Below are 18691 nucleotides of genomic sequence, written 5' to 3' on the forward strand. Positions count from 1 at the left end.
AAATTTTTTTTTTATCTACAAGTTCTTAGTAAAGGATTATAGTGTATTATGATGTGTCACAGTCTCCTAGGCCATAAAGAGTTAACTCTTTTACATTAGGGTAACATTTACTAAATGACTTTTCCTCAGGAGATAGAACCCTTTCAGTCTGAAATGTTAATGCTCTCTCTTCCCTCCAAAATGAGCCATTTGCTCTTCTTACCTATTGGTAGAATTAGATACATTATAGAATCAAGAAAATTTTAAACATCTGTTATGAATTTAAACTGGCTTAATAATATAGGGGGATATTTTGAATAACCTTATATGTCATTTATAATGTCATTTATTTATAATGAATCTGACAGTTGTACTGAATAATTAAAAAGTAATGTATCCTAGGAATATTCTATTCAAGATATGTAAAGTTCCAAGCAATATATGTATTTTTTAAAATCTATATATTTTAAGCCATGCATTACATAAGACCTTTTGTGAATCTTTCATTAAATATTCTGTATATGTTGATTGACACTGAGTTTTAAAAGTTACCTTCTGAGTAATTGTAAGCAGAACTTGATTCACAATAGTGCTTACTGCTTTTTTTTAATCCATTAATCTCCCAAGTGACATTTATATATATATCTATGAATTATATTAACTACTTCATCTACATTTGAATACAAAATTACTTAAATTGGTGATAGAAAGCATTCTTTGGGAGGTGAGAGTGAAGTGATTATTCCCTTTTAGTTTAGTCCAATTGAGTTTAATATCACAAAATTTGCTTCATTCTTTTAATAATCATGGATGTGTTTTCTAAGGCTCAAATTTAAGATCCAACTGCCCAATGGATATCTAATCATATATTATAAGATCTTAATTTGTGCACAGTAATGAAACCAATTTAAAATAATCACAAAATAAAGAAAGTTGGACATTTTTTAATTATTTCAGTGAATTCCTCTTCCTCTTTGAAACAATTTTATAATTTATTCCATACATAAGTTCTGAGCGCTTGTGCTAAAAATGCAACCACTAAAAGAAAAAAACCTCAGATCTCTCAAAAACCAGAGGCAATCATAATTATGTATATACATATATGTATCTCAATATCAGTAGTGACAATGAAATATTTTTATACACCAGTATTTTTCAAAATAGAGTATGTGTTTAACTAACTTGAAAATGATTTATTTTTATAATTTTCTATGCAAGAAAGTTGTTCGTTCAGCATCAGTAAGTGTCGATTTGAATATTTACATTTTGAGTTGAAGAGAAATGGGTCAGATATGATTGCCAGTCTTCAAAATATGTTCCTCTAAAGCATAAGGCAGGCTTTCTGCCCTTAAAATGCTTGGGGATCTTAGGTTGCAAGTACCAACAACAAACTATAGCTCACTTAGCTCAAGGTATAGATCTTAGGTAAACATTTAATTTCGTTAACTTCTGTTATATGCTCCCCATCATGCTTAGAGCCCCACCTTTTAGGTCAATGCTAAGAGAGGACAAAGCATATCAATTGATAGTCCCATCAGGACACACCACAATGACAGAACAAAAATTTCCCAATGAGGGAAAATTGGGCATTGGAGGAAAACCTTATTGGAGGAAAATTCCATCTATGAATCAGCTTTGTTTCCCCAATTCATTTTTAAGTCTGATATTTGAAGAGTTGATAATGCCTTTTTTGACCTTGGACAAGAACTTCAACAGAGTTGGGTTTAGAGCTCCATTAGTCATTTCTAGTAAAGCTGTTGCATTTAAAATTTCTTTTTCTTACTGTGTGAATATGGACCACATAACCTTTATAAAGAACCTTTGTTTTCTCGTCTATTAAGTACTTCATCTACATTTGAATACAATATTACTTAAACTGGTGATAGAAAGCATTCTTTGGGAGGTGAGAGTGAAGTGATTATTCCCTTCTAGTTTAGTCCAACTAAATTTAATATTACAGAATTTGCTTTATGGAGATTTAAGAACTTCCCTATCTGTATCATTCAGTTCTGGTGGTGATGATACAACATTTCTAAAGTGAAGAGTGAAGAAAACATTGTACACCTATAATTATATAAGGAATAAAAGATATGCAATGAGGGGGAAAGCTAGTAAGGGCACACAACCCAGTGTGCTTTTTCCTTTTTTAATTATTGAAATACAGTTCTGAAACTGCACAGAAGACACGACCCTGGTTTATGATTTTGATGAATGATCAAAAAACAAAGGATTAAGGCTTATCTACCTTAAGCATAAAAATTATAGATTTCTTTTCAAGCAGATTTATTATTTTTATTCCAAGAATCAGACTATTTCTGGGATACTTATTGGTGTTGGAGAAGTCAGGCTTGATGAAGGCTGTAGAAATGGGTAGAACCAGGCTTACTCTAAGATAGAGGAAATGGGAAAAAGTAATAATGACTGGGATTTATTGAAATTTCTAAATAAGCTGAACCTCTCCATGGTTTATTTCATTTGATCCTCAGAATACTGCAAAAATGTAGGAACTTTGTGTCTATTTTACCTCTGTGGAAATTGAAGGGGTATCTATCAAGTAATTTACCAAGTGAGAAACTAGTCTTTGAACCCAGATTAAGCTGGGTTTGTAGAACCCAGATTATCCTTGAAGCAGAAGATACCTGCTCTTCTTTCTCCTAATACCTCTCCTACTGCCAAAGATAGGAAGCAAAAGGAAGGGTGAAAGCATTTTGTCTGTAGGGGTGCTCTTTTAAATCTGTGTGTTTATGTGCGCATGACCTAGACGACAGACGTAATTCCATAGTTGGCAACAGTGTCTATGTCCAGTTTAGTAGTTGCATCACTTTCTGGCATTCAAATAAGCTATGACTAAATGACATAATTTTCTGAGTTGGCTGATGCAGTTTATTAATTGGTAGAAGAAAGAAGGTGAAACTTCTAGTACTACCTCTATTGATAGCCCTGCTGCAAGTAGTCAATGCTCACAACGTGCAGTGCCAGAAAGATGAGGTCCAAGGGGTCCATACCATTTTTTAGAAATGTAACTATAGGCTGCAGTGAGAGTGAAGTAAGTTTCTTGGGTTCCAATGAAACAAAATCCTTTGTTATGCTGTTTGAGAAGCGCTCATTCTCGCAATCAACTGTGGTCCATTTAGGAAGAAACTTGATTTACCTAAATTTTGGAAGAGTGAAAAGCATTATACAAATGATGAATTTTATTTTTATATTTCATTAAGCTTCAGTAATTCCAGAGTTGGCTCTTATGCTGACAAGTTATTTTTTGCTCATGTTTTGTGCATGAATTCATTTGTATTAACAATAGTACTGAAACTGATCACTGCATTTCCATTAATTATCCCACTCTTTTTGGAATTTTAGGAAATGTTATGCTTAAAACATCTGGGAACTACTCTCACTATAGGCAAAAATAATTACCCCATTCGTTAGTTTAAAATTCTATAACACTTATCATTGTGAAAGATTTACAAGTATCCAGATTATAGTTGATTGATTTTTATCAGTCACTTTTGAGAGAAAACTGTGCTCTCCTGGATTAATTAAATTGAGTAAATTCTAATGGAAAAGTTTAGCCTCTATCCTTAGACACTGCATTTTCCACTGAGAGAGATTATGCAAAAGAGCATTATAAACGCACTAAAATCTGACATTTGAAAGAATTTGTTATGGCCCATTATTTCATCTAACAATGAAAATGTAGAGGCAGCAGACGTGAATAAATCAATAAGTGTGCTTTTGCTGCAGAAGCCATGTTTTTGGTTTATTCAGCACTGTAGTTAATGCATCGGGGAAAAATAATATAATTTTGAGCAATTTATAAAAACGTTTTTTTCTGATTATATCATCTCATTGTTTATAGCTTTTAACAAATGTAATATACTGATTGTGGTGTTCTGAAAACATACATACATCTTCCCTTGTGATGTACTCTCTTTCGACCGATGTACGGTATGTTTGAATCAATGTGTTCTTACTTTCAGGTGGGAAAGGTGGAAAAAAGAAAAAAAATAAAAACTCTTCTAAACCACAGAAAAACAATGGATCGACCTGGGCCAATGTTCCTCTACCTCCTCCCCCAGTCCAGCCCCTTCCTGGTACAGAGCTGGAACACTATTCAGTGGAACAGCAAGAAAATGGGTAAAACTATTTTCCATACCAACAAAATGCCCCAGGCTCTCCTCTTCTCTCTCTTGTACCTTTTTGTCTTGATCTGGTGTTCTCGTACTGTTTTCCCTCCCCCCAACCCCTTTTTGTTGTTTGCACTGTCTATGTATTTTCGCTGATAAATACAACACAGCACATATTGAGAACCCGGAATCCTTGGCTGTCAAGTGCTTCAGATTGTCAGCAATCCTGATAATGCAACCTCCATTTATAATATTGCTTGTTAGTTTGAAAGCGAACACCCACAGCAAGAGCCACTCCTGAGCGGGGCTGAAAAGGGAATTAAAATAACCTTCTTCATCATCTCTCACAGTTTTCTAATGACTTGGTGTCTGGCCACAGCAGAGAATCCACTGTTGAGCTCCATCCCATGGTGTAATTGTAGGGACTTTAATCGTTAGCTTTGATGGGAGTTTCGGGGCCAGAACAGTGAAAGAGATTCAAGCTCATGCACATTCTGAAACAAAACCTCTTGAAGTTAGAAAATGTCCTTCAAGGGCATTTAAATGTGACAGGTTTCCTTATTCATTCCCAAATATGTCTCAAGAGTTAGTGTTCCTCTGTTAATGTGTTAAATTGATTTAAAGCTGAAAGACAGTGATACTTTTTATTTTCTAATTTTAAAAAAATAGCAAATTAAGAGAAACATACTGAGTCCTTTTTTCTTTCTATTTTAATAATTCTAATTGCTCTGTCTTTCTCACAATTTCTGGGTCCCCACCGCTTTTGAATGAAACTGAAAATGCATAATAAAGACAGCTTTTCTTTTTCCAAGTTTCTTTAAATTTTGAAGTATTTAGATGTTAAGACTCCTCAGTTTATTTGAATAATAGCTTTATCTCCTGTCTTATTTTGTGTAAAGAGCACATGCACATAGGTTTTTTTTTTGTTCCATCTCCTTTTCTTTTAAAAGAAGTGCTATCTTTGATGTCTGGGATTAATTTTTTTTTTTTTTTTAAACGGGAGAGAGAAATGAGGGGCAGAGGGAGAGGGAGAGAGGAGAATCTTAAGTAGGCTCCACGCCCAGCACTGGGTCTGAAGTAGGGCTCGATCTCAGGACCCTGAGATCATGACCTGAGCCATAGTCAAGAGCAGGACACCGAACTGATGAGCCACCCAAGTGTCCCTCCAGGCTAATATTTTCTTTTTTTCTTTTCTTTTTTTTTTTTTTTATGACAGAGAGAAAGTAAGAGAGGGAACACAAGTACGGGAGAACTAGAGAGAGAGAACCAGGCTCCCGGGTGGGCAGGGACACCAATATGGGGCTTGATCCCAGGATACAGGGATCATGACCGGAGCTGAAGGCAGACCATTTAATGACTCAGCCACCCAGGCACCCCAAGATTAATATTCATAATTGGAACTTTCTTTTTCTTTTTTAAGATTTTATTTATTTATTTGACAGAAAGAGAGAGATCACAAGTAGGTGGAGAAGCAGGCACAGAGAGAGAGGGGGAAGTGGGCTTCCCGCTGAGCAGAGAGCCTAACAGGGGTTCCATCCCAGGACCCCAAAACCATGACCTGAGCCAAAGGCAGAGGCTTAACCCACTGAACCACCCAGGTGTTCCATAGAATTGGAACTTTCTATGCCACAACTTTGCTTCCTTTAAAAAAAACTCATTTACCTTTTTTTTTTTTTGGTTATGTAATACATACACATATATACTATAATATATACATTATATAAACAGATGATAGATGTGCATATATGTATATATATTCATATACACATACACATATATTCACATACATACCTCTATATTTTCTTCTCTACATATATTTTTAAAGATTTTATTTATTTATTTAACACACAGAGGGAGATCACAAGTAAGCAGAGAGGCAAGCAGAGAGAGGGGGGAAGCAGGCTCCCTGCTGAGTCAAGAGCCCAATGCAGGACTCGATCTCAGGACCCTGAGATCGTGACCTGAGCCTAAGGCAGAGGCTTAATCCACTGAGCCACCAGGCGCCCTCTACATATTTCTTTTTCTCCAAGGGTCCTCACCTGCTTTTGTGGGATTGTAATTCCCATATATATACATAGCATTATTATATTACTTTTTTAAAATGTTCTCATTCAAAATAGGAAATTAAGAGCACATCCTCTTTTCTCTGACTTTTTAAAAATGTTAAACGTTGCAAATAATCTTATGTAAAACATCAATAATGTAAATGTGCCCATGCCACATGAAGTCTGTTGAAGAAAAACCAAATGTGTGAATTCCATAAGAAAAGATGATTACAGGGCTTAAGAATCTGCATTTTTTTCTAAGATTTTATTTGTCGGGGGGTGCATAAGCAGGGGGAGCAGCAGACAGAGGGAGAAGCAGACTCCCCACTGAGCAAAGAGCCCAATGCAGGACTCGATCCCAGAACCCTGGGATCATGACCTGAGCTGAAGGCAGATGCTTGGTGGACTGAGCCACCCAAGCATTCCAGTATTCTGCATTTTAAAGGCTATAATCAGAAAACTGGAAAATAGAGCTTGTCAACTGGGAAGAGAAAATAATACTATCAAACATGTATAAGCATAAAGTAGATAATTTGGAATTTTTCTTTTCTTTTTTTCTTTTCCCACTAGGTCTACTTAAAAAACAGACTGCAATAGCTATTACCCACAGAAATAAAATTAATTCATTCCAAACAAATGCTAAACTTCTCACTCTATTTTATTGCCCAGCAGTAGAATTGAAAATATCATTTCATGAATGAAATAATACACATTGCTGAAGACTTCTATTTTTTTTATATAAATTATTTTCTGAACAGCAAGCCATAAAATATAAAGTTATTTCTGGATTATTTTAGTATTTAGCCAGGATGTATGCTATTAGAAAATCTTTTCTTTTGTAAAAGATTTCTAGAAATTCATTTAGTCCTTTAGACAGGTAAAGAAATATATGTTTCCATTATATATATTCAAAATCTTTGTAGCATGAGCTTGGTTTTTAATAACCTTTGAGTTATTTGCCTTAAGTATCTTGTATTTTCTGAAACAAAAATTTTCACTTTTAACCAAAATAGTAAAGTCTTACCTATCACTAAATTGACAGCAAAATTCAATTTTCTTTTTCTTTGGACTCCATTTCTTTTTTTTTTTTTTTTAAAGATTGTATTTATTTATTCGACAGAGAGAGATTACAAGTAGGCAGAGAGGCAGGCAGAGAGAGAGAGGAGGAAGCAGGCTCCCCGCTGAGCAGAGAGCCCGATGCGGGACTCGATCCCAGGACCCTGGGATCATGACCTGAGCCGAAGGCAGCGGCTTAACCCACTGAGCCACCCAGGCGCCCTGGACTCCATTTCTTGATATATTCTTTATACTTCTTTGTTTTCTAATGTGAAAACCTCATAATATTGAAAAAAAGGGGCAGCTAGGTGGCTCAGTCACTTAAATGTCTGAGTCTTGATTTCAGCTCAGGTCATGATCTCAGGGTCGTGAGATCAAGCTCCATGCCCAGAGGTGAGTCTGCTGGAGATTATCTCCCTCTCTCTAAGTCTTCCCTGGCACCACTGCTCTCCACCCCCACTCATGTGTGTGCTTGCGCCCATTCTCTTTCAAATAAATAATAAATACATGTTTAAAAAAAAAGAAAAGGAAGGATTTTTTTAACACTTCCTAGATTATTTTATAATGTGCTATTCATGAAACTAACATTGAATATTTTACAGATGAGTTCTTCTGTAGAATTGTTTATATGCTTTGTTTTGAAACTTGTGTAGGTTTAAGTCTCTCTTGAAATACAAACAAAATAAACTTCAGAAATCACCTTTTAGTTATGATTATTTTTATTGTAGCAATCAAGGATTCTGCAACTGTACTTCCTATGGTGATATATAGTTTTTCTTTCTGTTTTTAGCATATCATAATAGAGAACTTATCCAACATACATTTTTTTCAAGTACATAGTAAATGCTATGCCCGGTGCCAGGAAAGAAAGCAACAGAGATGAACGAAATAGATACATAATTATTCAGGAGTGGTAGGTAGAGACCAGAAAACACATAAGACTGTGTACACACACACACTATTTTATATGATAAGCCCTAGATGAGCAAATATACAAAATAATAATTTGTATTGTGGAAAGGATAACCATTTATGCCAGGTGTAAGGTTGGGACAGTCCTATAGAAGCTCAGTTTTGGTGTGGTGCATAAATAATGAATTCTGGGACATTGAAAAGAAATGTTAAAAAAAAATAAAAATTTTTAAAAAAAGGAAAAAAAAGAAGCTCAGTTTTGAAGTGAATCTTGAATCATTTGTTCACAAATAATAGCACCCGGATTTCTAACCAGCTGTTGAGTGCCAGCTCTGAGCTTGAGGCAGAAAAAACAAAGGACAAGCAATGGTCCCTAACCTAAAGCAGCCTAGGTGCCAGAATAAATTATGAACAAAGGACTATAGCAAAATGTTGCTAATATCACCATTTGCTGTGCAGATGGAGAGAAATTTCCATAGCTGAAAGAAAAAAATATATAAATATGTAGGGGCTCCTGGCTATCTTGGTTCGTTGGGTAACTGCCTTCAGCTAAGGTCATGATCCTGGAGTCCTGGGATCAAGTCGCACATCAGGCTCCCTGCTCGGTGGGGAGTCTGTTTCTCCCTCTGACCCTCCCCCTTCTCATGCTCTCTCTCTGTCTTTCAGTCTCTCTCTCTCTCTCTCAAATGAATAAATAAAATCTTTAAAAAAAAAAAATATATATATAGGGGCACCTGGGTGGCTCAGTGGGTTAAACCCTCTGCCTTCGGCTCAGGTCATGATCCCAGGGTCCTGGGATAGAGCCCCACACATTGGGCTCTCTGTTTGGCAGGGAGCCTGCTTCCCCTGCCCCCACCCTCTGCCTGCTTCTCTGCCTACTTGTGATCTCTGTCTATCAAATAAATAAATAAAATCTTAAAATCTATCTATCTATCTATCTATCTATCTATCTATCTATAGATACACATATATAATGAAAGATAGGAAAAAAAGAATAGCCCCCATTCATTTTCCTTTATACTCCCTACTCTTCCTTGAAAACTCCATCTTATTCTAGTTAAGGTGACCAGCCTTTCCTTAATTTTTTTATTTCTTAAGCTTACAACTCTACTGTAGTACTCATAGCATTGCATTCTAATTGCTCATGTGTATCCTTCAGCAATCGGTACCTGCTGTATGAGGTTTGAAATATTCATAGAGTAAGAGATAATCTGAAAAGGTCTCTTGTGGCGAACTGTGAAGCCTTGTCTGTCATATAGGGATTTTGACCTTTGGATATAGATGATGAATTGGAGTACAGGAGGCTAGGGCAGGTGGATAACATTTGGGATACTACAGCAGAATAGCCAATAGCTTAAAAAATGATAAGGCCATAAGATAAGGCAATGGCAGTAGGATGGAGGAAAGGGATAAATTTGGGAAATATACCTAGCCCAGAATAATCTCAAGCTTGAAAAGATGGTCTCTTACATTTTATTACAATGTTTAATACTGTTTCTAAAGTTTCAATATTATTAAATTTATTTCTAAGCCTTTCTGGGGTCATTTCCCCCCACAGAACTAAATACCAAAAGTTACCAAATCATTGTCCAGATAGAAAAGTATTTGTTAATTCAATATTATAACAACAATAGTAAATGTTCTCTCTCATCCATATGCCTCTCTTGGCATAAAGGATAAAAAGGAATAAAAGGATAAAAAGGATAAAAAGGAATATGCTTTATCTGGCATAAAGCAGATAAAAAGGAATCAAAATGTATTCATCCTTAGCTATAAATATATTGTATTTTTATTATTATCATATGATGCTAGTAAGAATTCAGTAGGGATTCAATAGAAATCTGACACTTTGCTTTTTTGCTATACTTAAAGATTGGCAAGCTTTTGTGGGTGTTGAACTGTATTGTATTTTTATTAGTAATTCACTATTTGTATGTGGCCTTTAGCTAGTTCACATGCAACATTGATTTGTTGTCATCTTTCCCATTATTTACCAGGCAAGACAGATAATATGATGCCTCATACTTCATTGACAATATATAAACAAAAAAAACAGAACAAAACAAAACAAAGAAAGCTTTTCTAGGAATGGTTGGCCAAAAGACCTTTGGTTTGGCATCAGGAGCATTTTCAGTCGTCTTTATGTTACCACAAGAAAAAGTTGAGGGTGCCTGGGTGGCTAAGTCTGTTAAGCATCTGACTCTTGGTTTCAGCTCAGGTCATGATTTCAACGTCATGGTTCTCAGTGTCTTGAGATCAAGCCCCATGTTGGGCTCCTCCAGTCAACAAAGTCTGCTTAGGACTGCCATATAACACCCAGTGCTTACCACAGCAAGTGCACACCTTACTCCCCATCACTTATTTCACCCATCTCCCCACCCACCTCGCCTCTGGTAACCATCAGCTTGTTCTCTAGAGTTAAGAATCTTTCTTGGTTTGTCTCTCTCTCTTTTCTCCCTTTGCTCCTTTGTTTTGTATGATTGAAATCATATGGTATTTATCTTTCTCTGACTTAGTTCACATTGCATTATACTCTCTACCTCTAGCCATGTCATCAAAATCATAAACATTCTTATTGATGAATCAGTTTGTGTGTTTTCATTTCAAATCAATAAATAGGCTTATCATCTACTATTTTTAAAGTATCATGTCAGGTGTGGCTAGACAAGAGTAATTGAATGTCATAATTTTAATGTAGCATAAATCCACTTGAGGAAAAGATACTATTAACATGTGAAAGGTTAAATTCTCAAAAAAAATTAGACAATAGTTAAAGAAACCAACATTGGAAATGGCATAACATAGCAGAAAATCAATTTTCAAGTGGATGTGCAAAAATGTCAGTGCAAGTCAGAAGAGTAATATATCAGTGCTAGTTGGCCTCATCTGGAAAATCTTTATAAAAGATATGGAATATAGCATGTAGCTTGAAGGATTTGTAAGATTAAGGTAGATGAAACTGGAGAAGTACAGTTCATTCAAAATAAGTTGAATAATTTCAAGCAATAGACCATGATGGAAAAGTATCAAAAAAAGAAAAAAGAAGAAGAAGAAGGAGAAGGAGACGGACAGGGACAGGGACAGGGAGGGAGAGGGAAGGAGAAGAGAAAGATTATTATAATGATGAAGAAAACAATTTATTTTGAGTAGAAAATTCTTGTTCAGAGAAAAACCATCCAAAAAGGTAGGTGGACACTTAGACATATTTAGTGCATAGAATAGAATGAACAGAAGTGAACGTTTGATTAAAACAATTCTGATGTTTCCATAGACCAGTTTGTATGTGGTGTCGAGGACTGATTAGCGGATGGGAAAAACCGGAAGCACGGAATCCAGATCGGACCACGGGTGACAAACTTTGTACACCAAAAAGTCTTTTTTTCCCCCCCAAACGAAATCTAACTATGATCTCCAACATATGAAACAGATCAAAATGGCATCATTTTGGAGCAATGTATTTTTTCAGGGCAGATTGGTACTTACATATTTGATGGGAATACGAGTTTAACCAATGGTATTCTCCAGTGTAAAAAAAACCTGTCATCTGTAACAGATTAAAGTGGGCCTGCTTACACTACAATATAGAAGACATTTTGACAGAGCTGTCCCTATCAGAGTGTATGAGGCTGCTGAAACACGCTCTTCAGTTCACAGCTCACCAGGTAGATTATTCAGGTAGCCTCAACAAGAGAGGAAAATAGCACTGCTACTGATGATGAGGTTTATTCCCTGTAAAAAATCCCTCAGGGACCACCCATCACTAACAGTCCTTCTCAGGGATGATGAGGCCCCAGGTGATCTGGCACATCGTCACCTCCCCTGCCTCAACTGTGCCCAACTCTATTTGTTGGCACTTACCAGTTATTAAATTATTTGAGTTCTTCAAATACTGTGATCTTTTCTCTTTCTCTGGGCCACCTTTTAAAATAACCCCTTTTCCTATAGTCAGCATAGCCTTGCCCTACTGCCGAACTAGTTTCAGCCCACTGTCTCCCTATTCCTGTAGTACCTGGTATTGCTGATTAATTGCTTGGTACCAGTCTGCCCTACTGGATGCCTGCTCTGTAAATAGATGCAGTCTTCTGATACAGGGTTGTCGAATAAATGGGTGATTAACGCAAGGATTTTTTAAAATAGACTTTATTTTTTAGATCAGTTTTAGGTTAACTACAAAACTGAGAAAAAGTACGGAGATTTCCCCACACGTCCAGAGCCTCTGCCACTATCTACTTTCCCAATAAAGTGATACACTATTAAACTGATGAACCTGCATTGATATATGAGCATCATACAAAGTCCATAGTTTACATTAGGATTTATTCTTGGTGTAAATTCTATGTGCTTGGACCAATCTATAATGACACATATCTAACATTATAATATCATATAGAGCAGTTGGTCATAAAAATCCTCCATGCTTTGCCTAATCATCCTTCCCTTCCTTTGACTTCTGGCAATCAGTGATCTTTTTACTGTCTCCATAGTCTTGATCTTTTTATTGTCTCCATAGTCTTGCCTTTTCCAGAATGTCATATACTTGGAATTATACAGTATGTAGACTTTTTGGATTGACGTCTTTCACTTAGTAATGTGCATTTAAGTTTCCACCAGTTTTTTTCATGGCTTCATGGTTCATTTATTTTTAGCGCTAAATAATATTGCATTATCTGGAGAAACTTAGAATTTGGCCTTTCGGTGAATTTTGTCACAGTTCATTTATCCATTCACCCACCGAAGGACATCTGAGTTGCTCCCAAGTTTTGGCAATTATGAATAAAGCTGCTACAAACACCCGTGTATAGGTTTTTAAATAAATTTAGTTTTAGACAAGGTAAGTAAAGACACTTGAGTAAAAATATTCAAGAATCATCTGAACATTTACAAGTTAGCATTTGTAAGGGAGAGGATATGTGTGTGTGTGTATGTGTGTGTGTGTGTGTGTGTGTGTATTTATAATAGTCATTTGATTTTTCATTCCTTTAATGAAATCTTCTATTTACTAGAAATTGTATTTGGTGCTGGAAATGCAAAGTTGAGAATTAGAGTTCTTGAATTTAAAGATCTCATAAAACAATAGGAAAAAACAGAAACAAAAAATCCCTGTAGGGGCGCCTGGGTGGCTCAGTCAGTTAAGCATCTGCTTTCAGCTCAGGTCATGATCCCAGGATCCTGGGATCAAGTCATGCATTGAGCTCCCTGTTTGGTGGGGAGCCTGCTTCTCCTTCTCCCTCTGCCTGCCACTTCTGCTTTTGAGATCTCTCTCTGTGTCAAATAAATAAATAGAATCCCTTTTAAAAATATAATATGGAGAGTACCACAATGTATGTATTTTAGAGTTATAATCAATTCCATATGGTGGAGGCAGAGAAGACTTCACAAAACTGATGGCATTTGAATTGAACCAGAGGAAGAGCAGGAGCTCACAGGCAGATGATCTGAGAATAAGACACAGAGTTTAGAAAAAAATACACAGTAGGCTGATGTTGGGGAAATAGTGTGAAATTAAGCTAGAAAGATGGGCTGATCAGATGGGGAAGGGTCTTTTAGGCTCTGCTAATGAATTTGAACTTTTTCTTATATTAGTGATAACCACTGAGTAATTCAAAGTACAGGTATGATGGAAATTAAGATTTTAGACTTTGTCTGTATGGACTATAGGATAAAAAAGATGAAGATGGTGTCACAATAGACTAGGAGAGCTAATGGGCTAGTTCTCATCAGAATGATTCTGATCTGTGATTATGGAAGTAAAGGGGAAGTAGGAGATTCGGTAGATATTTAAGAAGTGGAATTTATAGAACAATTACATTCAGTAATATTGTTTATCCTATCCTTAAGCCTCCCTTTAAAAGGATCTTTTTGATTAATGAAAATAATAGTATATGGAGAAAGTGTAAATAGAAATGCCACTGAGAGATATTATGTCACAATGAAAACTGTTTGGATTAATTCTCTATATTCTCTGACCAGAGTCCTTAAAAGCACACTGCTTTTATAAATTATTATTTTCCTTTTTAATATATATTTTATTAGGCTGGCTTTTGAACCTCTGTTTTATAGATTTTAGATGTCAAGATACAAGGAGCTGTGAGTTTCCACTGAGAAAATCAGAGAATTAAAAACATCTAAGGGCCATTGAATACATTTTGTAACATAAAATCTTAATGATTACATGTCATATGGACTGAAAGGTTGGCATAGATCTAGAAAAAGAGTAAGTTAAATTCTCAGACACTTGTTTGACCATCAATCTTGGCGTGTTCCATTTGGTATACAAGGATAAACAGCAGAAGAAAGTAGTTAAATCTACAAGCACTAAATTAATTCATTAATTGTCTTTAATTAGCAATTTGGGTTTTCCATGTGAGTAACTTTGTTGGGAAGTTATTGCCTTTTGTAACTGTGGGGTAACAATTAGCTAATAAGATCTTCCAAGAATAAATTGAGATATTGAGATAGCAGATGTCATTATGATTAGAAATTAAGATAACAGCCAGGTGATTTACTGTGGCAGCACCAACAAATTGAAATCAGGATGAAATCAACTAAGAGAACATAGAGGGTGCTGTCGTTCCCATTGTGGTTGTTATGAAATGCCTGTATCATTGTGTGCATATCAATATGCTTTTTTTTTCTCATTAAACTTCAGGTATGACAGTGATAGCTGGTGCCCGCCATTACCGGTACAAACATACTTACACCAGGGTATGGAAGATGAACTGGAAGAAGACGATGATCGTGTCCCAACACCTCCTGTCCGAGGCGTGGCTTCTTCTCCCGCTATTTCCTTTGGACAGCAGTCCACTGCAACTCTTACTCCATCCCCCCGGGAAGAGATGCAGCCCATGCTGCAAGCTCACCTGGATGAGTTGACAAGAGCCTATCAGTTTGATATAGCCAAGCAAACATGGTAAATATTCTTGTCAGGTCAGGGGACCCAGGCCTTCATCACAGGGATTGAGGAAATGTTCGTTTACAGTACATTTGCAAGGAGTTCTCATAGGACTATACAGCTGAGGGTTAGAAGCACTTTTGTGCAACTCAATCATCCGGATAAAGAAATTAGTTTAGGATACATTAAATATTTTTTTTTCTTTTGGTGCAAAATGGTGGTGTATTAAAGCACGGGGACAGGACCCATGGGCAGGAAGAGCTGCTGCCCCTGGTTGTGAGGGGTACCCTGTGGTTGGGGGAAGGTGAGGGGAAGGGAGGTGTCAGTGGAGTTTTCATATGCTAAAGAGGGCCTACAAGGGGCCAGGATGTCAGAGGCCTACCGGAGGCCTTGCCCTTGCTGCTTGATCAATGTTGTCTTCAGACCAGCCATTAACATTAAGATAGCTGGGAGACATTTTGGTGGGATATCACAATCCTGCTATCTTTGTTAGTGAGATTTAGGACATTTGTAAGCCAAGGGAGACTCCTGTCTAGCAGGATTGTGAGCTCTGCAAGTTAACTATTTGCTTTTGTTCATGGCAGTCAGGGCTGCCTGAGGGATGCTACATTAAATAATTTGATCAAAGTTATATAACTGGTTAAAGAGTAAACCGGGACAAGAATTTCAGATCTGCTGAATTTCAGGCTAAACTGCTTTTGGCTACACCAGAATCTTTTCTAATTTAAAAGTTAGCTCCATTTAGCTTATCCTTGAACTCACTTCCAAAGCCATAATAAAAGACTCCGTTTAGATTCTTCAAAGTGCCTGTGATTAATTCTGTATGTGGTTGTGAATATGTAAATGTAAGCTTCTGCAAATCACATATGGTCAGTGTCAGTTAATAAAAGATACTTGGGGTGAATTAAATGAGACAGAAAAAAGTAAACCAGTAATATAGTAGATGCCTTAAGAAAAATAACACCTAGAATAAATTACAAATCCCAAATTCTTTTCTTTCTAATCAACTCACACCCTCTCCTAAGGTAGAGATGGCAATCTACTTGGGTATCCTGTGCAAGCATAGGAAGAAAACAAGTGGGACAAGATCTCACAATTTTATACAAGTTTTTTCATGTGCTCTCTCTTCTCCCAAATAGTGACAGATGAAATCTGACTCTTGAAATCTCAGTGGCATACCTCTGATTATCTTCTATTGATTTCCATGATGCATGTCAAGTTAAATTTTTATGAAATACAATTTGCTTTTCTTTTTGATAGTTTTAGGCACTGGATAGTTGATAATGAGATAGATCTTGTTCTTAGTGTTAATGAACTATTTCTTTTAAAAGTACAACAAAATACACAAAGAGATACTAAAACCAGGCCAATCATATGAAGCTAGTTACGAACATAGGTTCTTTTCCTAGAACCAGGGGTTTCTAGACATCTTTTTTCTCAGTGATCTGATGTTTTTCAAAGGCCAAAGACAATCTACTGTTAAACAGTATTATTTTGCATCAGGCAAAATAAAATACCTCTATTTAAGTTGAAGCCCACTACTTCAAGAGCCAAAGGATTTCCTTCAGGCTAACTAATAATAACCATGTACTTAGTCATTTATGGCACAGATTCTAGCTCAGATGTTCTCAAATTTGATGCATTTTGTAGTCATCTGGATAATTTTAAAATGTAGTGATACCTAAATGCCACCCCTATATATTCCAGATTGATCTGGTATTTGACTGAGGGCAGGTGTGGTTGGAACCACTGCCACCGCCCCTACTTACTATCTGTATGACAGTGAGCAACTTGCTCAACCTTTCTGTTCTTCCACCCCCCTCCCCCCCATTTATAAAATGACGATCCTAATACCAATTAGCTCATATACAATGCGAGAGCAGAGTCTCCAAGACCATCCTCTGTTCTAAGAATTCACAAGAAGAAGCCATAGAAATCACTGAATACCATGACACTGAAAGTTATGGTTTATATAGAAAAGATACAGATTAAAATCTTCTAAAAGAAGAGATGCACAAGACAGAGTCCGGGAAAGTTCCAAAACTTGAACTTCCAGTTGTCTTCTCCCAATGCATTTGTAGAAAACATTACTTTCCCAGCAACAATGTAGGACAATATGCATAGAGTATTTCTAACTAGGGAAACTCATACGAACCTTGAGTTTCATGGTCTTTCTTGCAGCTTTGTCACATAGACATGGTTGGTTATCTGTAGAGCTGACTTCAGTCTCTAGTCCCTCCAGAAGGCAAGTTGACACCATGTGACTGAAAGCCCCCATCATAAATCACATTGTTAGACTTTCTGGAGAAGCCTAAGGACTCCAGATGAACAAAGACACTCCTATCAGATAGGACATTCTAGAACTTAGAGAGAGATTACCTCCCTGGAGCACATGGCAAAAGCCTAACTTCTCTTTAGACAAGGTAAATTCTTTATTACACATCACAGTTTTTTGTGAGAATTAAATGAGTTCCGCTTAGTTCAGTTGGTAGAGCGTGGGACTCTTAATCTTGAGGTTGTGAGTTCTAGCCCCACATTGGGTGTAGAGATGACTTAAAAATAAAGTCATTTAAAAAAAGAGAGAGTTAAATGAGTTTGCTCTTATACAGGACATAGTCCAGTATCTAGCTGTATTAGAGCTTTTATTCTTCAGAAGGGCTCAGGTTTTCACCTGAATTTTTCATTGCTATCTTGCCACTCTTAAAAGAGCATCACCTTTAGTGTGTGTTGCATAGATCTTTACAAAATGAGTGGACAAACAAGTTCTTCACCTGCTCCAGGTACCTGTAGGGAAAACCCTGTTTCTCTCACTGAATATGTTTCTGTTCAACCCAACAATCCTCCAGGATGTCATTAGTGACCTGCTTTGTAGAAGTTATGAGCCTATATGTGCTCCCGTAGGATCTCGCCCTTCAGGAATGAAATGCCCTCCTCATGTGAGGTGCACATCGGCATCACAGGAGGAACATTTTAAAAAGGCCAATTCCCACACTCCACCTCCAGGGATTCTGTTCATATGGACCCATGCAGTGCATAGTACAGTGCTTGTCACTACAAGAGATCTACAAATGTTTTGCACCCTCTTATTTCAGTTTATCTCCTACTTCTGCTCATCTGGAGGAGTCCATTTTACACCTTAATGTATATTTGTTCCGTTCAAGAGTTGTCAGCAATGCTGTAGAACTAGAATGTCAGTTTCTTTGGTTCTTTCCAGGACAAAAGTACACACCATTAGAGAAAAATGAATCATTTATATAAATACCACCTAGTATTCTCTTGCTTATGACTTGACTCAGTCCATCCTTAATTCACAAACAGAATTTGAGGCAACATTTACAAGATGTCATTATCAACACTCAAGATTTTCTATACCAGTAGTTTAGAAACTTCCTGATTTTTGCATGAATGAGCTATGATGAATGTCAGATAAAGACTTGGGACCTCAGATGCCTGATCTGTGAAATTAAAAATGGGGATCCCAGAACTAACATCTTGGGGGGGGGGCGTTGTTTTGTTTTATCATTGAAAGATGTAGAATGTTGTTACATTGGAGTTGGTTGCAAGATCAAGAATGCACTTGGGGGGATGCCTGGGTTAAAGCCTCTGCCTTCAGCTCAGGTCATGATCCATTCCTGGGATTGAGCTCTCTGCTCAATCGGGCTCTCTGCTCAGCGGGGAGCCTG

The 18691-nt window shown here is 36.8% G+C and overlaps 1 protein-coding gene across 22 annotated transcripts in view; it reads left to right on the top strand.

The window, feature by feature from the left end:
• The window catches only part of ROBO2 (roundabout guidance receptor 2), a 1685112-nt gene that overhangs the window by 1640327 nt on the left and 26094 nt on the right, over positions 1–18691 (top strand). For all 22 annotated transcript variants that reach the window (XM_045088214.1, XM_045088211.1, XM_045088212.1 and 19 more), the window contains 2 exons: positions 3957–4113; positions 14766–15026. In XM_045088214.1, coding sequence (XP_044944149.1) covers positions 3957–4113; positions 14766–15026 — 418 coding nt within the window. The remainder of the gene's footprint in view (positions 1–3956; positions 4114–14765; positions 15027–18691) is intronic.

Source organism: Mustela putorius, unplaced genomic scaffold (assembly GCF_011764305.1).
Source record: "Mustela putorius furo isolate JIRA1106 unplaced genomic scaffold, ASM1176430v1.1 tig00003834_pilon_pilon_pilon, whole genome shotgun sequence".
In the NCBI taxonomy this organism is placed as follows: Eukaryota; Metazoa; Chordata; class Mammalia; order Carnivora; family Mustelidae; genus Mustela; species Mustela putorius.